A 27,070-nucleotide genomic window follows, 5' to 3' on the forward strand; every position below is an offset into this window, starting at 1 on the left:
GCTGATGTATCAGTGCCTCCCAGCGCAGGGCTCCAGCCCAAGGGAGATGATCCAGTCTCAGTTGGTGCAGCAGGCATTATTAGTAGCACAGAAAGGAAGGAGATCCCATTTGAGATAATCTTAGGGAGCAATTAAGGTTCAGAGGCCAAATCAGAATGGCCTGAAAATGCTGTCAGTTGTTTTTTCAAATTGCATATCCCACTGCACATTGCTACACCCCTGTGCACTGCAAATCAGCCAGCAGCACGGGACCAGAGTGAACGTCACGAGCTGCACAGGAAATCAAGCCCTCATCTCCAGAGAAGCTGAATCGACTGTGCAGCAGGAGATCCTAGTTATTTTCCCAGATGAGATCTCATCCTTCTGGGACTCAGCCTGCCTCATCGCTTTGGGCTTTGTCTCCTCTGAGTTGGATCCTCCCTTTGAATTTGTTACAACATTGTAAGGAGGGAAAGGAACATGATTCTCCTAAAAATATGCCCTTGGTTTTCATAATCTGGTTGACAGAGAAATTCCCAGATGTCCAGAGGAATGAGTAAGGAGGGAATACAGTCTTGAACTTCACCTCTTGTTCAGCTTGTAAAATGCTAGCAAGCAGACTGCAGAATTCTTGGTGGTATTCATTACACCAAGAATGAATGTAGAACATACAACATTATAATTGCAAGCATTTGTGATGGATTGTGGGTTTTATTGCAATATTTCTGTGTTAACTGAGTTCACATTGAGGAAAAGTTAAAAGAGCTAGGTTTATTTAGTCTAGGAAAGAGAAGATTGAGGGGGGGATTTGATCACAATCTTCATATATCTGAAGGGCAATTAAAGAGAGGATGGAGATGGGCTTTTCTCCATGACCATAGGAAACAGGACTAGGAGCACAGCCTCAAGCTGTTGAAAGTTTGAAGAACAAGTTAAACAGACACTTGACAGGGATGGTTTAGTCAAGGATGATCCTGCCTTGAGCACAGAGCTCAACTAAATGACCTTGTGAGGTCCCTTCTAACCTGACTTTCTTATGATCCTATGAATGTTGTGTGACTCAGTTTACTCCATTAGCTCTGCACAGAGAATAATGGGTTAAGTTCCAGGGTTGGCTACAGTGCAGGAGGAGACAAGATGGACCTTTAGCACCAATAGAGTCTTGAATGGCTGTGTTGACATATCCACAAAGGTGACACCCAAGAGGTGTCCAGCAACAATGGAAGAGCAGACAGAAAAAAAGACTTCTGGCAGCTCCTGTCCAGAAGAGTCTTGGGACTAAGACAAGTTGGGGAGCTTTGGGGAGCTAGCAAGACTGGAAAGGAAACTGCTGTGTATCTTAGGGGGTGCTCAAGACTGTGCAGGCTGGATTGGGAATCCCTTTGGAGTGGGTAGGAAACCTCTGGCTGGGTAGCCTTTGCCCCAATAAATGCCTTTATTGAAGAGACTGCCTGCTGTGCCTCTTGGAAGGTTGGGAGGTGAATGGCAGGAGGTGAAGCCCCTCTCCCAGGAGCACAACTGGATGCTCACTCCTTGAGTCAAGGTCATGGAGAACCAGGAAAGGTGAGAGACGGAAAGGCCAAGGTCTCAGCATGGGAAGGAGCCTGGGCTCCACCCCGTCTCTATAAGCCAAGCCTGAGCTGGCTTCAAGGGACTCTCTGAGACCAGACAAGCATGCAGCAGTCCCAAGCAAGCATCCTCCTTGAGGGCACTCTGTGAAAAGTGGTGTCAGCATTGGGATCCCAGAGTGACAAAGAAGGCTCAACTAATCACACAGATGGTATAGAGCCGTGAAGCTCAGGATCAGGAACCAACTACAGAACTGACACCAGGACAGCAGCCCAGCTTGTCAACATGGGAGGGCAGGTACAATCGGTGATGGCAGTAGCCAGAGCAACAGCCAGATTTCAACCCGACCCTCTTTCCCTGGTGCTGGGTTGGAAAGGCAGAGATTGATGCCCAGAGAAAAGGAGCTTCAGTTGCAGAGGTTGCGGATGAAGCTGGAGCATGAGGACCGGGAAAAATAGAGGAACCATAAACTGGAGATTGAGAAACTGGAGAGCCACAAGTCATCTGAACTGGTAAGCCAGGGACCCCCATTAAGAGTCAACCCTTTGGGGGCACATAAATCCAAACTGCTAAGGATAAGATGTGATTTTTGTGAAAGCCAGGGACACAAAATAGTAAAATACACCAAGCTGGAATCAGTGGGGCATGTTTGGGTCCCAGGGACAGTTAATTTAGTTTGTATTGACTTTGATGGCTCGGTCAGATACAGAGAGTGGACAATGGCTGTATACCCAGGGATCTCTTATATGGAGAGGTCTTTACAGAAAGAAGACCACATGGGTGTCCTTATCTCTGGTTCAAAGATGCTTGCGAGAGCCATATGAAGGCAATGAACATTGAGCCAAACAACTAGGAGAAGACTGCTGAGAATCAAAGTGCTTGGAAACAGTCTATTAAGCATGGAATTAAGATTTTAAGGAAAGATGAGCCCAACATGCAGAAGAAAGAAGAAACCTGCAAAGAACCCGTAGCACATACAGGACTGTTAGATACAGACTTCACATGTGATAAGTGCAGAAGGGCTGTTGGTCAAGAACTGGGCTGTACAGTCATACCAACAGATGTTCAACAAGCTGATGCCCCATGTCACGCAAGACAGACAGATGTCCATGCCTATGGAATCTGTATTTGCACACAGATGGCTCTGTGAGGGCTCCACTTTATATAGTTTCTGTTTCCTCACTTATGCACCAAGCCAACAGCCATGACATAAAATGTAAACGTATTCCTCTCTTCAAAATTCCCTCTTGGCAAATTTCAACATGTGTTTTTAGCTACTACTTCTGCTAAAATCTTGGCTGCTTATATGTCCCTGGAAAACTGAATGTGAAGGGGTTGGGAATGGTGTTGGAAGAGAATCAACTGTTTTTTAAAAGTCAAATCAATACTTATGGACTGGTTGGTTCACCATATACTCAGCTCTGCCTTGCTTGTATCAAATGCTATCCCTTCCCCAACAGCACTTCACCTGAGGGGCTCCAGTTAGGAAGACTGCCTTGCATACTTTTCCTCCAGAAGAGAATGGAGATGCTGAAGAGATGCTGAAAGAGATGCTCCAGCTCAGCCAGCACATATGGGAGGCTGGGCCCCTCTATCTGGACTTCCCTGGCCTGTGCTATGCAAGGCAGCCTGGATGCTCATAATAGTCCCTTCTGGTCTTAAACTGTATAGCCCAAGTCCTAGTAAACCTCTAAGGTACCTAAGCGCATTTAGGCATTTTTAGGTGCCTAAGTCACTAAAGGATATCCCTGGGAAGCACTTGAGTTCCATGTGGGTACCTAGATCCCCTGGGTTCAACGAGGGCACCTCCATCTGCACAGAAGAGAATTGCCTTCTGGAGGCACTCAGGCTACCTCCTTCCTATTTCCAAAGTGAGAGAGGCATGTACCCCCCCCTGCATTTTTCCAGGGCCGATGCTGCTGCACAATTAGGGAGTTGGCTGCTGGGATCTCCGCTCACCTTTTCAGCCATGAATCCCTGGAGGTCACACACTCAGCAGGGCTGGTCATTTTTATGCCCATCACATTCTCAGAGTAGGGACATCCTGTCATATCCTCATCCTGGAGTCTCTGGGCAAGCTGCAGGATCCCACCTATCCTACCTCCTGAAGGATGCCCATACATCTGAGGCAAGGGTGAGCTAAGTTTGAGGTGCTTTAGAGGCAGAACAGGATCTAGGCCCTTCCTTGCGTGTACAAATCCAAGTTTGATTCTTCTCAGCCTGGTTCCTTCTTTCACTTGGGCAGTGTGCAACTGTCTCAAATTGGCATTCTTGACCGCACTTCTCCGGCATTTTGCGCCTGCTCTGTACAGATGTCAATGATAACCCAAGATGTGGGAAAATGAAGCCTTGGGGCTTAAATCTGTCTAGCATTAAAATAAACAGCACCTTGAGATCTACTTTCCATTCTGTGAAGGGCAGAGAACTCCCCCGCCCCCACCCTGTGTCACCGGCCTACAGTTCGGTTGGAAATTAAAAAGACTGGGTACGTGCCCCGATGAACAACTCTCTGCATACAACAGCAAGCTCTGCTTGCTACGTCACCACGTGCTGTGCTCCACCCAGCACACAGAGAGAGCTAGCAAAAGACTGCTGACAGGGGGCAGCTCCTATACAAGCCCTAATCCACACAGGGACCCTGAGAGACCGCAGGGTAAAGCAGGACCCCTTGCTTTGTTCCGCCCATGCCCAAGATGTCCTTTCCCTGCTGCACCTCTCCCTTCTCCAGCCCCCTTGGCCTAGGGTCTATAGACAGCTCACAACCAGTAGATAGCTATCAGCACTACAGATGATGGCTTAGAGCAGGGGTGTCGCATGCATTTGGCCCTGTAGGCTGAATTCAGACTGCAGGGCTTCCCATGTGCTGCCTGATTTTTGAGAGGCAGTGGTGGCATTAATCCCTGCAGCTGTCAGAGCCTCTGTTTTAGAATGGCTCTGGAGACCAGGAAGTTAATGGCACTATAGCTGGCCCCCCAACCCTTTTCTTTTCCCACCATCTTAGTCACCAGGTGTAACTAAGCACCCTGCTCTTCAGCACACTGGCTAGAGAAGTAGTTCTCAGACTTGAGGCACCCCTCACGAGACTCAAAGCACCCCTGGAAAATGCCAGCTCTTAGTTTTCACTTGCTTTTTGACTACAGAAAAATAATAGAGAGATTCTTCTGTTGCAGAGTACTCAGAAAGAGAACAACAGGGCAGAGCATTTTGGAAACTCTGGATTCCTATGTGAAATCTCTGGGTTTTTCTTCTCAACCAGCACCCTGGTTGAGAATCACTGGGCTAGAGAAATGCAGTGAAATGAGCTGAGGAGGCAGTCACCAGATCAGGAGCTGCACTAGCCAGAGACTGCAGAGTAACCATAAGGCCATGTAGGTGGTGACCTGGCCTGCAATGGCACATGCTGCTTTGTGCCCAGATCTTTTCACTCCTCCCTGCATCACAAGTTGGAAGGGTGGCCTAGCTGTAGGGTGGACTCAGCATTGATCTGACTCAGCCACGTCAAGGGTCCAGCTCCCTCTGATGTTAGCGGTAAAACACCCAGGGCCTGATCCTGTTCACTATTAGACACCTAGGTGGACTTGAGCACCTGAGTGCAATCCTGTTCCACCCTGGCTGAATCCCTGGAAACCCATTAACACAAAAGATGAAGGGGAGTCCTCCTCCTTGCTGCTTTTTGTGGCTGAGCCTACAGCTAAAATGATGGTGCTACACATAAGTGCAAAGCTTAATGGTTTTTCAGGGTTTGAAGCAGGCTGGAATAGGATTGTGCTTAAATACCTAAGTGGCTAATAGGTGAACTAGGATCTCCACCCGGCTCCTCTCCCCCATCTTGTATGGGAAAAGTTAGTTGCACCAGCATGAACAATGGGCTTTTCTGGCACGTTGGCTGAGCCAAAATAAATTATAAAAGCATTTTAAAATGTTATTTTAGTATTTTTTGCTGTTTGATCCATCCTCATTGCCATCCTTATTACATTGAGACTAATTGAGATATGATGCATCTTCCAAATGAAAAATCAAAATTATTCTTTTATAAAAGGTTGAAAGAAAATGTTTCAACTTTCTGAAAATCTCTCCCCCTACTTTCCATGCCTGAAATCATCTTGCAAGTTCATTGGGAACTGACAATTAGTCCACGATAGCCTAAAATTGTATTTTTCAGTTTTCCCAGCTGTAGAGCTAGGCCAGGCTGAGAACTTCTGAGAATCCCTCACGGATTCTTACACTTATTTTACATGTGAGCATGAGGTTGCAATGCTGGTCTCTTGTGGCTGGTCTACAGCAATATAATAGGCCTACTTCTATCAGCCAAGGGTGACCTTCTGTAGCTCATGTGGCAGAGAGAGATCTGAATCACCAGGGAGGCAAGCATTGGGTTCCCAGATGCATGTGCAATTCGTAGAGTAGTCAGCTGTTTGTAACACATGAATATGTAATCACAGCTCCCTTGAGTACATCAATCACCCACAGTCTATGTCTCAGTTTACTCTGTGCCTCTGCATTTGGGAAGGAAGTGTTTCATATGTCACACTACTGTGAAACAATCTTGCACCCCAGCTCACTGTAGCTTGCCATCAGATTTTAACAAGATGAAAGATTTATTCTTCTTGCATCAGTTTTAAATTAAAACCAAAAAAACATGATCTTTGGTTCACCTCCCATGTTACAGACCCTGTAAACAATTAAAGTGCAGCTGGTGATTACACAAAATCTCATGAATGAATAAGACATCAGCCGGTAATGTTTTGGAACAGGTTGACCAATTTAAATATCTTGGAATCTGGCTGCTTTAGTATTTTGGTGAGATCCCTCTCTTACCTCTAGCCAAGACAGATCACGTTGTCTCCATGGGGTATGGAGGGGGTGTTACCCCTAATTGATAGGCAGAGATCCAAGGAACGGTGATTAAGATCAACATTTCCACCTGCTCGTGTAAGATAGAGCACAAAACATGGTACAGCTCTCACTGGCATCAGATACAGCCGCTCAGTGCTTCTCTGGATCACACCTTGGAGCCCAGGCAATGAGGAACACACAAAGAGTGTTCACTTGTGAGAAGGTGAAAGGGGCTGGATGAGGCACATGCTAAATGCTGGCAGCAGAGGACTGGTGATATGCCACAATCTAGGGAGGAGTGTGCTGTGGTGGGCACAGCCTCTTCTGACTCCTTTCCCCAAGCTTGATGCCCTCCAACTCTTCCCATCCCAGTCCTGTTGCTTCCCCGACTGACGGTCCTTGTCACAAGCCCCAGCATTCTACTTGCCTAGTCCAAGCATCCAGACCTCAACCTTTTCATCCAGTCCCAGTCTCTTTGGCCAGCTGCTCCTAGTCTCCATCCTGGACCCAGCACCTTGTTTTAGTTTCATTGCCCAGCCAGCCCCAATTGTCCCCCTTTGGGACCTTTTGTTTGAGAAGCTCTTGTGCCCCAAAAACTTTCTTTGAGAAGCTCTTGTGCTTCTTCTCTTGTTGGCTTCTCCTCCCTGCAGTCCCATCCTCCTTAAGTCCTAGTCTCAGTCACCTTGCCCTGCCAGTCCCAGGCTCTGCCCTTCCCCAGCCCCTTGTCTAAGCTCAGTACCACACACCAGGCATCTGCCTCTGTAGCAGAAAGCCCCCTTTTTCTCTTGCCTGCATTTGCTCTCCCCTTTTTGGATATGTTTCTCTTCTACCTTTTCTTCCTTCCTCTTTCTTTCAGTATAAGATAAGGAATTTATTTTAAAGTTTGTATGTGTGTATTTTGTATCTCCCCTTGTATTTTGGTATTTTTATCTATTTGTGTGCCATGGCATTACTCTTGTAGCTTATATTTTATACTCCTCACCTTTTAACTAAATGTGTTTAGTTTCAGAAGTAAATTATACATTGTAACAATGTTAACAAGGGCAGGAATCAAACTGCCGCTTCCCTGTATCAGGCGGGCCCCTGAAACAGTGAGTGAATCAGTGATTGAACGCATAACACAGTAGCAGGCGGCAATTAACACCTAGGGAAACCGCAGATCAACCAACAGAAGAAATCAATAGGAGACAATGTAGCAACCGGGAATTCTCTAAACTTCACTATTCAAGGGCTAGAAGCCCTGGTCTGAGTTAATCAATACCGGGGACCAACTTTTGGGGCTGAATATCTCCAGCTCGACCGCTCCCAGAGCCCTATTCAAAATTCATCAACAGACTCCCAAACCTGCACGTACGTGCAGACGACCCCTGGGGCTGACAGATGCCATCCAGTAGCCACCGAGGGGGAAGTCCCACAAGGGTCAACAACCCCTGGATTGGGCAAACCTGAAAACTGGGGAGTCACCAAAGTCTGCCAAGGACAGAAAAAAAGCAGTGAAAAGTGACCCTCAGCGGCACCCTCTTGATCTCCAACTTGACCAGCACCCAACCTGTCCAGCCAGAAGGACCAGCCGGTGACCCCCTTCTGGAGGATAACACCACACTGGAATAAGCCTCGACTGGCCATTGACGGCAGACTCCAGCGTCTGTGGGATAGGTATACCTGACTCTTGTAGCTCGCTACTGTGTGTGCATGTGTGTGGGGGGGGGGGGGGGGGGGGGGGGGGGAACACCAGCCCCAAGGTTTATGATTTGACTTCATTACAGTGTTTCAATCCGCCTAATAAACCAGAATTTTAAGGATCCCGAGTTGGACATTTGTAGCCAACACCTCCTAGTTTTCCCCTTTTCTCAGTCTCCTCTCCCACTTCAGACCCCTCTTTCAGCCTCTTTGCCCAGCCAGTTACAGTCCCAGGCTCCCCACTTCCCTGTCAGACACCATCTCATCCCAGTTGACTCATTGTCTTTCTCCCTGGTCTCTATTTTGTCATTCTTCATTGAAATCAAGGGGTTTTCCCTCCTCACTGCGTGAGCACATCACCTGCTCTCTGTTTTGGCACCCAGTCCTACACCAAAGTAGAGCAGCTGCAAACAGCCACTATGAGCAAGGCTCATAGGAGCCCATGTAGCCTTGGGATGGAGCACATCCAGACACCCTGTACGAATGGCACATACTCAGTCTGCTCAGCACGAGGAGGTGTGAGGGAATGGAGTATACACAGTGCATGCACAGTGTACCCACACTGCCAAGCTCTAAGAGGTCTCTCCTGACCCTGAATGAACTGTGATTTTTCAAAGACTTATAACATGGACAAGAGCTGGGCAGATTTTCCCAAGGATGACAAAAGGCTCCACCGTGACACAAATGTCTTATTTCATGTACTTGCTCCAAAGCTTTGGGGCACAAGAGCTTCTCAAAGAAAAGGTCACCAGAGGTTTTTAATATGTGTAAAAATAATGCAATTTTCTGGAGCTTTATTATCAGAAACAGCTGAAATTTTCCAGAAGAGAAAAGGAAAAGCCAGAGGCAAATCCTTGGCTTGGACAACTGCAGCCCAAATGGTTAAATTTTTGCAAAGTTATAAGTAATGAAAAACTGGGCCCCATAATTAGACATGTCAGACAATTTTAAAAGCAAACCGTGCTGCCAGCTCTGCTAACAATATAATACTGCATTTAATAGGTGAAAGGTCTTCCCAAACCTAGTAGCTGGCGTGGCTTGTGGATTCTTCTGATGCACACCAGTTTCTGTAGCCAACAGTACACACAGGAGCAATGTGGTTGGCATCACATGCAGCCACTCTCAAATTTGCAGCCTAAATAACCAGGTGCTCACTTACAGCTGGCTTCAGCCTCTAGCCTGCATGCAGAGCAAGGCTCAATCTCATGCCTCTGAAGCTACAGGGAGATGTCCAGGCCATGTCAGGAAGGTAGCGCAGCCATGTCAGATTCAAATGAATCTGCAAATTCTGCTAAGTACCCTGTCCCAAGGACAAGGACAGGAGAAGCAAGAAATGAAGGAAGGAGGGAGATGCCTAACCCACCCAGGCACCAAATCTATTAAAGTTAATATTTCATAAACAAATAATTCTATTTCTATTTTAAACCAACATTGTGGCTGAAAATATCATCTGCAGCAGTATCCCCTCTCTGCTTCCCTCCCCCTCCCACAGAGCATACCAGTTCTGGCAACTAGGGAGCTACCGATGGAAGTCTGTTCTGTCCAGAGATCAGCAGCCACCTTGGAGGGAGGAGACAGCAAGCAGATGTAGATGGTGGAGCTCAGGGATGGTCCTGACTGCCCCAAACCTGGAGCTCAGGACCACTGTGAGGCAGGTCAGGAGCAAAAAGTGGGGTTTACAGCATTGGCTGTCTCTCATGAAATGCCAGTTCTGTCAGGCTGTTCCTGGGAGCTGCCCTGTCCTTCTCTTCCTGCCCCCACACCAAATATTTAACTTGGATTGCATACGCATTCTGCCTTCCCGCCTCCTCCTGATGGGCAGGAAGGGAAACCTGGACCCCAACTCATCCTTCAGGCACTACTGCCAGCGCTCTGCCCTGACCCCCTTCCCTATGAAGTGCCCCTGGCCTGCCCCAGACTTGCTTCTACTCCCTCTGAAGGGTGCTCCCTGCCTCGTCTATGCCCTTCCTTTCATTCCCAGGCAGTGTCCCTGCACTGTGCCAAGCTGCAACAGGGAGAGAAAAGACAAAGGGTCCCCAAAAGATCCTCCCTCTGCCCCCATCATACATGCCACACCACCTGCCAAGGGCCAGGTCCTCCCAGCCACCCACCCCACCTCCACCTCCACCTCCACCTCCTTCCCTCTCTCCCCCGCACACCAGAGCAGAGCCTCATTCTTCCTGTCTGAAGAACTGATCAAGCTGTGTCACAAGCATTTGCAGGAGAAGACCCCAGGAGAAAGAGGGGACAGCCCCATGAGGTCCTTATCACTTGGACTCTCTACAGCCTGGTCTTCCCCATTCATCCCTGCTCCTGTCCATCCTGCTCGCTCAAGCACGCAGCCAACCCCTAAGGTGAGCCCAGTTGTGGGAGTTCACTTAGGTCTGTAATCTCCTTTGTCCCCTGTCTGCTAAGCAGGAAGACCTGTCCCCAGGGTTTCTGGGAAGCTGAAGTCCATTACTGACTGCGTGGTACTCACATACTACACCCAGGCTGATAACAAGACAGCTGTTAAGGGTGAAGTGAATGGAGGTGGCGCACGTACTGTGCTAGGACAGGACTCTAGATCTTCAGACAAGAATGAAGCTTCCTAACCAGCTGTCAGCAGCAGCACGCTCCTTTTGCAATATACAGCAAGTTCAGGAAGTGAAAGATTTCCTCATTCGCATGCCTACAATCACCACACATTTGACTCAGTAGTACCCTCCAGGGAGATAACTGCATTTGCCAGTAGATTAAACCCATGTAACCACTGGCCACCTTTCCTGAAACGCCACCCAGTAAAAGCAATCATCCAACTGCCTGCCTTGCTTATTTTTAGCCAAGATGCTTGGATGGCCACAAGGGCACATGCTATTCATCACAATATCTGGTGAGGTAGTAGAGCCAGCTTGTTAGCAAATGAGACGTGTCATCTTTAATACATTGCAGAGATCAAATCCAGCAAGCAAATCCAGTGGTTAAACTCTGGCAAAGTCAAAACACACCAGCAACTCTTAACGTGACTTTACAAACATCGATCTATATTTTACAGGGCAGGTTCCTAGGAAAAATCCAATCTCCATCTAGCAGAGATTTCTGACCCCTGTGATTTAGAATCATAGACAATCAGGGTTGGAAGGGACCTCAGGAGGTCACATCTAGTCCAACACCCTGCTCAAAGCAGAACGAGCCTCTACTACCTCATCCCAGCTAAGGCTTTGTCTCTGGGTAACCTGTTCCAGTGTTTTACTACCATCCTAGTGAGAAAGTTCTTCCTAATATCTAACCTAAACTTCCCTTGCTGCAACTGGAGCCCATTGCTCCTTCTTCTGTCATCTGGCACCACTGAGAACAGTCCAGCTCCACCCTCCAAGGACATGAAGATTGCTATTAAATCCCCCCTCAGTTTTCTCTTCTCCAGACTAAATAAGCCAAGTGCCCTCAGCCTCTCCTCAAAATTCATGCTCCCCAGCCCCCAAACCATCTTTGTTGCCCTCTGCTGGACTCTCTCCAATTTATCCATATCCTTTCTGTAGTGGGGGCCCCAAAACTAGACACATTTCAAGCCAAACTACCAGCCACCGTGTTCAGAGGGGACAGCACACAATATTTGACACATCTGGAGAAACAGGAAGTCCGAGCAGCTCTCATGACAAACATCAAGGTTTTGGCATATCTAGCAGCTCCATTTAACCCCATGTTAGCAGCAGTGCTGGAGGTTGGATGTGAGAGGCATGATCGATAGCTGTGATCAGCTGTGTTTACTTCCCTGTTGGCGGCGTGTCTTGGAGATCACATAGGGAACAGATATTTGAGGTGTGTCTGGTTCATCTGCTACAGCCCCATGCATCACAGTGCTGGTAGAAGAAATGCCAAGAATCATCTCACCCAGCCCCCAGGGTCTACTTAGATAGGAAGGGGTTGACTGAGGACAGGGTTGACCACCAGGATAGAGCCCCCCTTCAAGTACATTCCCCCCCTCAGCTGGTTAATCACTCTGACCCAAAGCCCATATGACGGCAACAAGCAGCTCCTACCTGTGCAATGCTCCCATGACCTCCCTCCTCTGGCCAGGCAGCTCTTGATTCCTGAGTGCAGGAGCACAGCCCAGACCAGCAGCAAAGCAGACATCAGGGGAGCTTCTTCACTAGGTCCATGCACAGGGACCCTCCTGCCTTCCCTTCCTCAGACCCAAGACAGGGAGTGCTCTATTCAGAAGCCTGCTCCACTCTCTCATCATCTGGTTAAAGGGCACCCAGTCCTGGGGACGTCCTTCATCCTGGGCAGCCAACACCCCACAGGTATTTTGGGAAACATCCAGGCACACTCCAGTCAGGGTAATCTCAGCTCTCTGCTGACCGTAGACACCACCTAGTTCCAGTTTCTGCCTGCCCTGTTGGTCGGCATTAAGTGAGAGGCATTTCTTTCCAAAAGGCAGCACAAAAATAGGCAGTGAAGTTGGAAGCTCAAAAAAAGAGGGAGCATAGGACCAGCTGCCCTCAGCTAGTCAGCTAGCAGCTAGTCTGCAGGCTGTTTTGCCTAGCAGAGGCGAGTGCCCTGTCCCGATGCAGGACAGGCTTTCCCCAGCAGCTCCAAAAGCAGCTCTAGCTGGAGCCTGTGTTTGCAGACATTTAAATGAGAAGTCAGTTGTCAAGAGGAGGAGTTGCACTGCCTTGCAGAGCTTTTATCTTTTGCCCAGCCCTCTTGAGGTTGGTTTGGGGGGTTTGTTATAATTTTTTTTTAGGTGTAAAGAAAGGAATTTCCCTGTCCAGAGCCACAGGGGAGGAAATCACTAGGGAAGAAGCTGCAGGAATTGCTCAGTGCCCTGCAGTCTGAGAGTCCTTGCTGCCTGTAGCTTGGATTTTAGCATACAGAAGTGAGTGCCATCCCCTCCGTGTCACTGCACTACCTTTGTCCAAACAGGAATTTTTTTCCCTTCAGTTTTCCTGCCTAGGCAGCACTGCACAGCTGCTGTGGGGAGCTCCTCTGAATGGTATTATAGCTCAAGGAAATAAATGCCTGCCTGCCTCCGAGCTTGACAGCAAAACCTGATCTGTTGGAAGGAGGAAACGCTGGAAAGCATCCTTGTAGAAACCCCAGAGGTTAGAGCTGAGCTGAAGGCTGAGCAATGGAAAAGCTCCCCGAATACGACAGGCTCCATTTGGTTTCAGCAGTCACCAAATAAGTTACTTGTATTCTTTGAAGAAAGTAATGAGTGCAACCCTTCCTTCACCTCCCCCCACCCCCGCTCCTCTCTCTGTTCCCACCCCCAGCCTGGTTTCCTCGTAAAGCAAGTTGTAGAATAGAAAGCTGATGTCCAGGAAGAGCTGCCAAGAAGCTTCATTTCATAATTGGGTTCTGTGCATGAAAAATACAAGAGGACAAGTTAACGCCATGTTTCTCACCAAGGCTGGCAGTGCCCAGTCGGGGGCTAGGCCTGCAGTGCACTCGGGGTGGGCCAAGATTTCTGTTCGTGGGGCACTCCCTGGGGAATCAGGACCATGGAGGGATGTAAGGCCAGCTCCAAAGGTCTTAGCCAAGTAGGTTGGGATTTTGAAGGCATTTTAGGAGCTTAAATCCAAAATGACAGTCCTGAAAACCCTTTCCACTGAGGCCAAACCGTAAAGGCACCTAAAACACAACAAGGAACCTCCCTCTTGGACTGGTAAGTTCCCCAAGGCACTTCAAGTCATGCCAGTGCCAGTATCAGTGTCAGTGCTAGTGCACATGCCCAGAACTGCCCCAGGCTTGGCCGGGCTGGGTAGCTTGGCACCTGCCACGCAGCTAAGCACTAGTTGGGATCCAGGAGCAAGGCTTCCCCCTGCCTACGTGTCCCATGTGGTCAGTGCTTTCAAAGCACAGATGATACACAGACAGGATCAGGCTCCCCACAAGATGTGGTAGTTACCACTGCTTACTCTTAAAGCCCTGTCCTCCCATTATACTGTAGTCTAGGGGTAGGAGCCCTCGTGGGATCCTTCCTTTCTTACCCGCCCTAGACTGAGGGGTTCAAACCCATGTCTCCCACCTCCCAGGAGAATGCCACAACCCCAAAGCTAGGCTGGAGCAGGGGCTTGCCCCTGTGTAGATGGGAATGCAAGAGTCATTGGGCCAGAAAGCGAGAGCACAAGGGGGAGTTTGACCCCTATAGCCTAATGGTTAGGGCATTTTGCTAGCCAGGGGGAGACTTGAGCCCACATATTTTAATTTAAACAGTCATTGGGTAAAAAGCACTCCTTTCCAGGCCCCTTTCTTCAGCTGAAGTGGTTTGAGGTTCCTTCATATAAATGAGAATCAGACCAACTGAATGCAAGAGGCCTGCACATGCATGTGTCAAGTTAAGCTGGTGTTTCAGTGTTTAAAGGAAAGAATGGGGCCTTAGCCCTTATGCCAGCACTTATATAAAGCCACCTGGTTTTCAGAAGGTGCCAGCCCACAGCACTGAAGTCAATGCAAGATTTTAGGCATCCAATAAAGGATTTCCATTCAGGCCGTAGCCAAATACATGTATTAATAAATGTACATGGTGCAAAGGCCAGTCACTTGGGTTATTTAACAAATAAATGAAAACACAGTTGTCACGAAGGAGCTATACAAACTCTGCCAGTTTCTCCATGCCCCTATAAGCATCCTCTCACTTCCCATTGTAATTGCTGTTATGGATGAGACATTGCCCATCCTGGCACTACTCAGCACCAGCTGCTTCAGCGGTACAAGCAGGCCTGTGATGAGCAACCCATGGAGAAGAACTTGTACAGAGAGACACAGGACTGGAATGGCCTCCTAAGGCCATTGAGTCCAGTCCCCTGTGATCCCAGGCCGTCATTGATTTACTCAAGAAATCCGCAAAACTGACACTTTCAACTCTCACACACAGCCCGCAAGGCACAAAGCCAGAACCACCAATAGGACACTATATGTAAAAGCCAGAGAGGCAAGAACATTGGCAATGCATAGTGGGTGCATGCAAGTGCACGTGCACACCCTGAGCTTGGCAGTGCAACCCCTGCAAAAACCACTGCCAATGCTACCGGCGGTGCCTGCAGGCAGTTGCCACTTGCCACCCCCTCTCACCGCTGACACCACCGGTGGTGTCTGGGGCAGTCCTCGATCGCCGCTGGCCATTGCCGACATTGCTGGCTACATCTGCATGTGGTTGCCGACAGCTGGTTGGCGCTCACTCCCCTCTCCCCCCTGCCACCAACACCACCGCGGCTGCCTGTGGGAGCTCCCAGCTCGCTGCCACCACACCCCCACTGCCAACACCCCCACACCCCCACACCCTCCGGCATTCATGGACAAGGGCTCCATGTTGACAGCCAAGTAGATAGCTAATATATGCCCATATGATGGTAGGAAGAGGTCTATCCCATGCTAGAGAAAGGCTAGAACTCCACAATCCTTGCCAGGTTAAGCTAGGGGAAAATTTCTTTCTGACCTCAAATGTGGTGATTGCTCTGGCCTTGAGTGGGAGAACAAGACCCTCTAGCCAAAAAACACCTTGAAGTTTCAAAGTATTGCATCCTAGACAAGAGAACACCCCTTCAGTGTCCATGACTTCACTGTTCTGACCAGGTACCTTCCTCCTTAATCTCAATCCCTCAGGGGCTCATTCATGCCCAAAAGAGAACTTTTGTCCTTTCCACATTTTCTACAACCATGTCTAATATAACTCTGGATAGCCCCACTCTTCACATAAATGGCCAGTCCTTTATTTGAGTCCTGTCTCCAGCATGCAGCTGGGGGTGGATGTCTCAGAGCCGCTTCACTGCTGCTGTGTTTCCAGGTTGGGCACACTTCAGCAGGAGCAGGTAGGTAAGTTATGCCTAGAAGCATCCTTCTCTGGCCATGACTGAGAAACAGGATAGACACTGGCTGTCTTCTTCTCAGCCCCCCATAACAAATCCTGCTTAGAGTGAGACTGAGCCAACTTAGGGTAGCAGGGTGAGAGCACTCCAAGACTAGTAAAATAAAGGCTGGGAAGTATGTTTCCTTATGTGTAACCATACACCTTATCCCTCAGGCTGATGGCAGTCAATGACACAGAGGTCAACCTATCCCAAACCAAGGGCTGCCCTCTGGCTTGTGTTGTTTTGAGAAACTTGCTGACAGCTAGCAAGGCCATTGAGCTTTCTGTGAATTCTCATTGGGCGGCTCTGATGCAACACGCCATGGGTGGTCTGGGCATGAGCTTTCCAAATGAATCCCAGCAGGGGATATGGTGATGGGAGGCATCTCTGAAGCAGACAGCAATAAGCGGCAAATGATGAATACCTCTGGCATCCTGAAATCTCGTTGAAAGGACATGTTCCAAGTATATTTCACGTGGCAACAGCATGTCTTTCCAGTTGTGACTGTGGCTTGTGGAGCATTCCTGGCCTGGACTGACTCAGACTCTCTGCTCCGCCATATCACAACATCAAGTCACGCGGTGTTGAACGCAAGCAAAGACAGGGCTGGGAGTCAGGAGCTCATGTATTCCAGCCTCTCCTCATCTCTCTTTATATTTCTGGGAGCTTCTTAGCTCTCCCTATTGGTAAAAGTAGTGGCATGAAGCCTTCAAGTGGTCAGTAGGAGAGCAGCTCCCACTTAGCAGAAACCAAAGCAAGGTGGCATCTTATCGACCTTCTATAAGGTGCCACCCTGCCCTGTCTTTTGCCTACTTTCAGGCTACCGGGGCTCATTACATTGCTTTACTAATAAGGAAACAGAACAATTGCACAACAGCCCTTGGGGCAAAGGTGAGAGTAGAACCTGCCTATAATATCTCCTCAAGGAGGAGAAGCACAGGTATCAGCCACACCACATGAAGCATCTCAAATGCACATGCTTGGCTAACCTGTGTGACCCCTACTGCTCTCACCTGTCCAGACCAGGGAACCCAGGAGCCCTGGACCCCCCCAAATTCTCCTGTTCTTACCAGATAGTGCAATTCATTGGCAAGGTGCCCCAGTTCCTCCTTTCCTGGCTATAACGCTCAGAACTGAGAAGCTAAAAGTTTCCAACCCTACTGACTGACATAAGAAACGGACTTTATCATTAGACAAGACAGACTTTTTCTAAAAACTCAGTTTATTTATTCACTCAGGAAGAGTTCTTTAAAACAGGAGGGAAGTTATATATCAGTGCAATCCATCAATTATGGCTCAAGGCATCACAAAATCCAGCTGCTTCCAACCTCTCACATACTGCAGTTGCTTGTTTCACATGCTGGCAGGTTTGTGGACAGACAGGTATGCACAAGAGACTGCTGCCATGGGAGAGGGAGCACTGGCCTCTTCAGCCCTGATTTGCCAGAATTTACTATGTTCTTCTTTACAATGTCAGTTCAACTTAGCTATTCAGCTCTGGGGTACATGGGCCAGGAATCTGACCTCTGGCTTCACTGGTCTTTGGACCAGATGCCTCGAGCAAAGATGCAACTGTATCTTAGGCTGCGATCATGGCTCATCCCCCTGTGCTCAGCATGGGATGAAAGAGGGACAGAGAGAGAGGAGATTGTGAGGCTTCCGGCCCACTCCACCCTGCCCACCAGGAAGTGAACCACACTCAACCCGTGGGCCAGGCCACAGGTGCCCATTTGCTGGTGACTCATTCATGCCACAAAGCTAAATCTATGTTTTGTTCACAGCAGGACAGGGCCACTGGAGAGTGGGGAGGGAGGGAAGACCCCCACAAGCTCAGCAACAATGGATGAGGAAATACAATGGCAGTAAAATGAGCCCTCCCTGCAGTCAAACCTGGGTTTCATTCCCTGCTGTATGTTCAACAGCTGAGCCAGTTCAGCCCAGGGCTCCTTGAACAGCAGGCAGCCCCATGCTGCCCAAAGGGCCTTCCGATGCTGAGCTCAAAAGGCCTGAGGCAAGGGACAGTGCGGCACTAGGCCCACCCCCATCCATGCCTGGGCTGCTCCCTGCGAGCAGGGGAGGCCTCTATCGGCTCTGTGCTGCCACGGAGCCAGAAGCCAGAAGGCTCTAAAGGCTGCTGAGGGAGCAGGCTGGGTGGGATTACTGACTGTTCAGTTGCCCGAGGGAGGTGGGAGGTTCATATGCACCCCAGGGACCACTGATAAGGTGCTCGCCAGATGAGTCCTCTGAACTCAGACGCTCTGCTGTCGTGTGTCATGAGGGCATTGCTACCAGTCTCATGCACCGGCTTGGACAGCGGCCACCTTCTGTCCAGCTGCACTGCCAATGCAGGTACTCCTCATGCCAGCACTGGCTACTTCCCACTTCCATTGGATGCTCTGAGAGTCTCAGTGCAGACAGTGGAGACTACTGGAGCTCACTGCCCCCAGCATCCATCCCAGGCAGCTTCTTATGGGGTCCTGGCAGCCAGAAGCCCTTCCACAAAAGCTTTCAGAGCAAGTCCACATCTGTGTCTCTCAGTAGGCAGGCCACAGACACCTTGGCCAAACCCATGATTGAAGAAGTCCAGCTCTGGAGCACCCACGTTTCCACCCAAACCCAGCACTGCATTGTTTGCCTATGCTCTCCTGGGTTGGCTACTGAGACCCTGCAGCACAAAACCCTCCTGGACAAAGGTTAGGATCATAGAAAAGAAGTGCTGGGGTGGGGCGGGGAGCTCAGGTGGTCACTTCTAGTCCAACCCCCTGCTCAAGAGAAGACAGTTTAGATAGGGGTGATCCTAGACAAGTGTTTGTCTAACCCAGATTTTTCCAACAATTTCAAACTTGAGGCACCCCACATGAGACTCGAGACATCCCCAGGACAATGCCAGCTCTCGGTTTTCACTCGTTTTTTTACTATAGAAAAATAGAGTGCATTCTGTTACAAGGAGCTCAGCAAGACCACAACAGCTCCAAATGGTTTTTGGGCACTACAGGTTCCTATGTGAAATCTCTGGGTTTATCTTGTGATTCATGTTTGCACACCTAGCCATTATAACGTTGTATGGTGCCCTCAGCCTCTGCTAACACGTCATATCCCCCAGCCCCCTCACCAGTTTTGTTCATAGAATCAGAGAATCAGAGAAGTAGGGTCGGAAGGGATCTTGTAGATCTTCAAGTCTGACCCCCTGCCTGGGCAGGAGGAAAACTGGGCTCAAGTAACCTCAGCCAGGTAGGCATCGAGCCGCTTCTTAAAGACCCCCAGGGTAGGAGCCAGCACCACTTCCCTTGGAAGTTGGTTCCAAATCCTAGCCGCCCTAACTGTGAAGTAGTTCCTACGGATGTCTAATCTGAACCTACTCTCCAACAGCTTGTGGCCGTTATTCCTTGTTATCCCGGGGGGGGGCATGCTAGGGGAAACAAGGTCTCCCCCAAACCCTTCTGGTCTCCTCTAGTGAGTTTATAGACAATCACAAGGTCCCCCCTCAGACTTCTCTTGTGAAGGCTGAACAGGTTCAGGTCCCGTAGCCTCTCATTGTAGGGTCTGCCCTGCTGTCCCCGGATCATGCGGGTGACCCTCCTCTGGACCCTATCAATGTTGTCCACATCCCTCTTGAAGTGGGGTGCCCAGAACTGGACACAGTACTCCAGCTGTGGCCTGACCAGTGTCGTGTAGAGGGGGAGGATCACCTCCTTGGCCCTACCTGAGATGCACCTGTGGATGCACGATAGGTTAGCCCTGCCGACCGTGACCTCGCGTTGTCGGCCCACGTTCATCTTGGAGTCAGTGATGACTCCAAGATCCCTTTCTGCCTCCGTGCTCTCAAGAAGGGAGTTTCCCATCTTATAAGTGTGCTGCTGGTTACTACTGCCCAAGTGCAGCACCCTGCACTTGTCAGTATTGTCAGGAACAGTAGCATCCTGTTTTTGTTAGCCCACCCCTGCAACCTATCCAGGTCTTGATGCAGTCTTTCTTTCCCTACTAGCGTGCCCACCTCACCCCAAATTTTGGTATCATCAGCAAATTTGAACAGGTTGCTTTTCACTCATCATCCAAATCGCTGATAAAGAAATTGAACATTGCAGGCCCAAGGACCAAGCCCTGGGGGACTCCGCTGCCCGCTTCCCCCCAGGTCGAATATGACCCGTCCACCACCACCCTCTGAGTATGACCCTTCAGCCAATTTGCAATCCATCTGACTGTGTAAGCATCAATGCCACAGTCACCTAGTTTTTTAATGAGGATGGGGTGGGAGACAGTGTCAAAGGCCTTGCTGAAGTCCAGAAAGACTACATCCACCGCAACACCTGCATCCAATGCTTTTGTGACCTGATCATAAAAGGCAATCAGGTTGGTCTGACATGACTTGCCCCTAATGAAACTGTGCTGGTTGCCCTTGAGCATCATCCCTGATGCCAGCCCATCACAGATGTGCTCCTTGATGATCTTCTCAAGGAGTTTCCCCAGGATTGCGGTAAGACTGACGGGCCTATAGTTGCCCGGGTCCTCCCTCCTCCCTTTCTTAAAGATGGGGACCACATTGGCTATCTTCCAATCATCTGGCACCTGGCCCGAGCACCATGAGCGCTCGTAAAGCCGTGCCAAGGGCTCTGCAGTAACCCTTGTTGCCCTCCACTGAACTCTCTCCAATTAGTCCACATCCTTTCTGCAGTGGGGGGTCCAAAACTGGATGCAGGACTCCAGATGTGGCCTCACCAGTGCTGAACAGAGGAGAAGAATCACTTCCGTCGACCTGCTGGCAATGCTCCTATAATGCAGCCCAGCATGCTGTTAGCCTTCTTGGAAACAAGGGCAAGTGGGGTTGGGGAATCACAAGAAATGCCTAGATGCCAGCCCCATGAGACAGCCCCCACCGCTATTAAAGCTGCCCCTGTGCAGAGCCTGATGCCATGACCAGCCTTCACCAGCTACACCACCTGTGTGAACTGGGGGGGACCTCCATAACAAACATTTTAATGCCCTGATATAGCCATTGTTATTACTGCTATTATTACCACAAACACTGTGATATCAGCTGCAGTCTGATATCTGGGCCCCATTGTGCAAGGTGCTGTATGAAAAACATGATAGGAGACAGTCCCTGCAAAAAAGATCTTTGATCCACAGCAGTGGGGAGAGACATGGCACCAAGGGGAACCATGCTATCCCCTGCAAGCAGGGTGAATGGCATGGTGGCTTGCAAATACCAGATTAGTATCTCAACCCTTACCTGGTAGGGCATTACCTTTCTTATGTTTCCAAAGAATAGAAGCATGGGGAGAGAGATGTCTCTAGCCCCCTATACCAGCTACAGAGCACACATCCCAGAGGCAGAGAGAGCTGATGGACAACAGAGCAATTGGCTCAGAAAGTACCAAGCTGTCTTTATTGCCAGAAAGGACAATAAAAAGGCTTGTTAACATTAACAGCATGATCTTTGCCTGCATCTCATTAGTAAGCTGTCCTGGTCTGCATCCTTAGAAGTTTCTGTTTTGTTGGCATAGCCTATGAAACTGGCTAATAATGATGCTAATTAATAAAGGGCGGGATTTTTTGAGCGAGCTATGGGAGTTTAATTAGAAACAAATGGGAACAGGGCAGACAAGTCCCTTTAGAAATTCCAAATGAATGCTCTTAGCAAACTGGACTTGGATTACCTTCCCATGCTCGTCACCCCAGCCTCCTCTGCCATTCATCATCACGTGTGGGGAAACTAGAATATGGAGTTAAATATGGATCCATTGCTCCAACATTTTTGCTTGCTGTTGAAATAATGAGGTCCTAGAGATGACATTCTTCTAGTGAGACCCTGCTGGTAGTTTTTGGACTGATATAGTCAGGGCAAGGGGTACTCTGGATTCTTTATACAGGACATTATTGTCCCTTTCCAAGACCATAATTCACCCCTTATTACTATTTGCAGACATAAAATCATATTTCTGTACAATGTTCAGGCCTGCTCATTTTCAAGCTTTATTTAATTTCTGACATTTGAAAGGGGCTTATTTTTTTCCCCTCCATCAAGTATTTCACTCAGATAGAAAACATCTGGCTTCACAGCCCTAAGGAAGCTGACAGCTCAATGCATTGGCCCGGTCAGGTAACCCACAGCGCACAAATTTGGATAGCACTTGCCACCTGCAGGTGTTGGCCAAGGCATCAGGCCAGACTGTGGTCAATAGCCATTTTAACTGAACCCTCTAGGAAGAAGTCCAGGGACTAATGGACTTTGGAGGGGGGACTGACTCTCTCCAAGTACACAGGCAGTTGGCCTCACAACCACCCTGGGAGTTAGGGAAGGACTAGCAGTGCCTATATATCTACAGGGAATTGAAGCCCTGAGAGAATTAAGCTATGTCTACACCAGAGCCAAAGAGAGCTTAAGGCAGCATTCTCTTCTTTTCTGGCCACCTAGATAACCAGATTTGGTGGTCAAAATTGCAAAAGGGCCACTTGCACACAGGTTGGCACCTTATTTTGGGCAGGTGCGTAGCCTGTCATGACCAAATTTGGTCATCTAGGCAGCTGGAACAGAAGAGAATGACATGATCAGCATCACCACGGGGGTGATAAGCCCCATGCCGTCAGCATGAGACACCCCCTGAAGTAAGGCAGCGAAGACACCTGGGGCTGCAGGAGGGTGCAGCGGGGGACACACTACCACTCCTGAGCACACCATGATACAGGTGTTGAAGGCAGCACTAAGGGCAAGCACAGGGTGTCCTCATACCCTCACTTCCAGGGTTGACCTACACAAAGTAGGAACAAGAAAATGGGTTTTTGCTGCCGCAGCAGCAAGGCTGAGCCTTCTGCCACCAAGACACTGATGCCCCTTCAGTGTCTGGCCCATGGGTCACAAAGCAGATCCCAAGCAAAGCTAGGAGCTGAAAGCCCTGTGCCCCAACACCCACACCTGTTCTTCACCTACAAGACAGCCTGTGTGCGGACATCTGCTCCATGGTGCCTTCCTGTACCCCATGCAATAGGCCTGCGCTGTTGAGCTTGGTGGTTGGCAACATTCTGATCCTTCCTGCTTCCACAGTCTTAGGAAGGGATGCAAAACCCTTTAGGAGTTGAGGTAACCCTGGGACAATAAGAGGGTCTTGCCTTTCATGACTGGGCTTCTTTCCCTTCCCCTCTGAATCCCAGTTCTTCCACAGCCTCTGTTCTCCCAGTGATCAGGGGCTTTGTACCAACCGAGCTATCAAAAGCTGGCAAGAGAGGGGCCAGCAGGGAAAGAAGAGCCTCTGTCAGAGGAAACTCCTCTCTGCTCCTTGCTGCACCCCAAAGGGAGCTCATTGAAGGGACTGGAGGGGCTGGAGGTAGCCAGGGAGGTGGCTCGCTGAGGCTGCCTTCTGCAAACCATCTGGATTTCCACGCAGGCAGCTATGTGGTTAGGAGCTAATAGAGCTTTGATCTATATTAACTCCATCTGGGTTCCCTTCATTAATGGCTCTTACTGAGTAGCTGCAGGCAGACCCAGCAAATGACAGGGGGGCGCACGCAGAACGTATGAATACAAGCCATGCAGAGAGGTAGTGCCCAGATCAGTCTTCTGGGTATATCCCTCCCGGACTCCCAGAGCATCACTGTGCCCACAGGACCCTCACTCCACTGACACTCCAGAATGAAGCAAACTGGGGAAAGTCATGCTCATTGATCAGGCTGCCAGCCATGGAGACCGATGTGCCCGAGACTTTCACCAATCTGTAAAATTATGTTTTCTACGGTGCTTGAAAGTGGAAGGGAGGTGGGAGGGTGAGGGGAATCCAGCCAGCTCCGCTCCGATGGGGGCTGTGCAGGTGTCCTTTTCAAAGCAAATGTGTAGCAGCTTCCATATCAGCTGGAGGACTTCAGATGCATGAAGCAGCATCCACAAAGAAAGGCTCTTTGTCATTAAAGCATATAAATCACAGTGGAAAAGGCTCCAAATTGCATCCTGTAGCTGTTAGCCTGGCTTCAGGGGCTGGATTAAAATAAAGATCCTTAGAAGACTCAGGAAGAGAAGTTTTAATAGGGGAAGATGTAGAAGAGCAGGAGTCTCTGGGTTCAGACCTCACAGGAGAGTCAGGTCCCTGGGGCAAGACACAACCTCTGGGAGCCCGTGACAGGCTGCATTTTACCTCCAGCCAAGGCAGACAAGGGGCCCACAGTGTAAATGAGAAAGCAGGTTCTCCTGTGTCTGCACTATGGTACATAGGCATTGTAATGTACCCTGTTCTACTAAACAGCTCCTCCCTCATTTTAGAGGTGGAGACCCTGGATTCAGTGCCTGTCCCTTCAACAACAAGGACTTGAACCTGGCTTGCTCTAAGTGCCCTCCAACCTCCACACCACAGGCCAGGTACCACTCTGCCCCTTCTCCACCACTCCTTTTGAAGCTGCTCCACCCCCTGGGCTACCATGAGACTGAGGCGCATGGGAGGTATGTGGGGCAGGAAGAAGGGAGTACACCTGAGGGCCTGGGAGGTGGCTCCTAGCTTGGAAGGGGAAGGGTCCCATGGTCTAACTTGGGCCTTTGCTGTCACCATGGTAGAAACTTCACCCTACACTGCCCACTCCATTTTTTCCAATGATTGTATTAGTGGCTCAGCATCAAAAGGAGTGCCTGAAGGAGCCTGGGCAGTGGCTGCTCTAGATTGTAGTGGCTAGTGTGCTGTACTGAGACATTAGACACACCCAAGTCCAAACTCCCTATGGGCACGGGGAACTTGGGACCTCCATTTTCCCAAGGGAATGCCCACCTATTGAGCCACAAGGAGGGGGAAGGTGAAGATCTGCTCACACCCTCCTCATGAGTTTAAGTCCAGCAGGCCTTTGAGCTGACTCGTTTTTGGATATCTAAAGCTGCTCTGGGTCCATAAGGGGCACACATACGGGTCTGGGCTACTGCTTGCTGTACATGCTCAGTTGTGCATAGTTATCTATGCACCCAGGAGAACTCCAACCTGTCTGCAGCTGGCATTTTGGGTACTTAGACGAGCAAAAATGCCATGCAGATGACCAAATCTGGACCTGAGATGACCAGGGAGGGACCAGGATTTCACCTGCTGTGTTCCGTAATAGGAAAAACTAGTCCCAACACATGCCCTTATTCCTCCGGCTTGTAGAAAGGGGAGTGAGTAAAATACCCTTCTGCAGGACAGTGTTCTGGGATAATAGCTGGAAGGCAGCCACAAATGAATCACCTAATGTTACACTCCATCACAGGGTACGTCTACATCACCCATCTGCTGCTGTCAAGCGGGCTGGAGACAACGAACCCCCCTGAGCACCAGGGACCCTCCTTTTGAGGCGTGATCCTGGGGCCAGCCACCAGCTAGGCTAGTCCTTAGAGAGCATCAGATGGCAGGGAAGCTGGTTTAGAAGACTTATGTGGGTCTTGGGGAGAGGTATCATATGAGAGACCCAGGCTGCATTAACAATAGGAAACTCCCCTTCTCCACCAGGGAACATGAGGCATGTCCCTTAGGAAACGGTCCCAAGATTTATCCTATGGGGCTGTCCCAGGTGCCTTCCTTGATGGGGGCAACAGGCCCTGCTGTCCCCATTGCACAGCACAGCACGCTCCCAGGCTGACCCCTGGCTCCTCAGGTGCTGTTTGCTTTCTCAGTAGCTTTCCAGGGTGAGGGCACACCCCTTGATCTCGGAGATCAAGCTCTAAGTGCTGACCTCTTGATTTTTCTGACCTAGGCATCACAGAAACATGCCATGCTTAGTTTGTCCTCCTAATTCTTTTGCTTCATTCTGGTTTCAAACAGCTGCCAAACCCCTCGCATAGGTCATGGCTGCATCCCAGAACCCAGCCTCTCTGTGCTTGAATGTTCACAACCCTTTAAAAACAAAGTGTGAAATCCTAGCCTCACTGCAACCAGGGGCAAAACACACAGGGTTTTCTAAATCTGACCAACTTGGTCATGCTCAAGGTGGGCTTTAACCTCCAGAGCTGAGTGCTGCACTCCACAGTCAGGATTGGTGCTGAACAGCCTCCGCTTCCACTGAAGGGCTGTCTCACTCCCTAGTAAGGTCAGCTGTATTCCTTCGGTCATTTTGTTCACTAAGTGGCTTTATTCATCCAATCAAATTTATGCTCCTTATTTTCAGGCAGCCCATAAAATATCTACAAAGGTCAGCTGCTGAACAAAGCACCCAGGCAAATGGCCACAGGGCCACATGATCAGGCTGAAGGAATGGTTAGTGTCAGCACTGTACAGCTCAACCTGCCTTGCCACCTAGTATTTGCTTCCTTTCAGTGCAATTCCCCAAGCCCCAAACTGCTTTCAGCAAAAGCCCCACTTGCCAAGGATAATATTGGGTTTCTAGTGACAGTTCCCGTACAAGATCCCAGGGGGAGATAAGGGCAGCTCATCTTGGAAACAGAAGTTTATTGCTGTTATTGTTTTTTCTGCCAATTGTACCAGTGCCTAAAAGCCAAGCAGACTGGAATCTTATTGTGCCTGGTCTGGTGCCATAAAAACTGATAGAAAAAGATGATCCCTCCCCCAGGACCCTAGACACACAAGCAGCTCAGAGTGGGGAGCAAGGAAGACTGGGTAACACAAATAAAGATGGAGCCATTCCTAGTCAATCCTTTTAAGCTGACCCTTCCTTTCCTCAGCTTCTCTGTGCCTGGACCCTCGGCAGACTTACAACTAGTGCTCAGAGGGGAAGTGTTTAGAACAGTGGACACAATGAATGGTTTAAAAAGTTGTTTAAAAACTTTTTAAACCATTAATTGTGCCCTCCATTCTAAACACTAGATCTAGATTTAGATCTAGATATATAATCTGATTATTTTTGCAAGGTTTATTCCCATGAGGAGGTTTTTCCTTGACAGCTTATGAGAATACTGGAAAGCCTGCAGAACTGACCATTTCTAGGAAATCTTATAAGAAATGGGCAACCATTCACCCTGCAAGTATCCCCCACCAGACTCACAAGCAACAAAACATGGGCTTGCAGTTAGATGTTGCAGCTCTTCCCCCAGAATCATAGGCAGCTCCTGCCAGGCTTGGACTAGACAGCGGTATAAGGACCAGTACTCAGCTAAGGGGTTGTTGGGAGTGAGTGGAAAAATGAACTTTTTGGCATTTGTCACAGGCTGAAATAGCCTTCTCCTGTTGTATGCATGCTCAGCATCTGCCTAGGATCTCTTCCCAGACCCATTACCCTGG

At 49.3% G+C, this 27,070-nt stretch overlaps 1 protein-coding gene across 3 annotated transcripts in view; it reads right to left on the minus strand.

The window, feature by feature from the left end:
- Positions 1-27,070, minus strand: part of TSPEAR (thrombospondin type laminin G domain and EAR repeats) — a 90,638-nt gene that overhangs the window by 54,709 nt on the left and 8,859 nt on the right. Inside the window, exon 1 of one of the 3 annotated variants that reach the window (XM_019489798.2) lies at positions 12,084-13,155. The exons of 1 other annotated variant lie outside the window; for it this stretch is intronic. In XM_019489798.2, coding sequence (XP_019345343.1) covers positions 12,084-12,177 — 94 coding nt within the window. In that variant the 5' untranslated portion in view covers positions 12,178-13,155. Of the gene's footprint in view, positions 1-12,083; positions 13,162-27,070 lie in introns of those variants that run through there. One more of the 3 variants, XM_059730792.1, reaches the window with a different exon arrangement.

Source organism: Alligator mississippiensis, chromosome 7, assembly GCF_030867095.1.
Source record: "Alligator mississippiensis isolate rAllMis1 chromosome 7, rAllMis1, whole genome shotgun sequence".
Taxonomy (NCBI): Eukaryota; Metazoa; Chordata; order Crocodylia; family Alligatoridae; genus Alligator; species Alligator mississippiensis.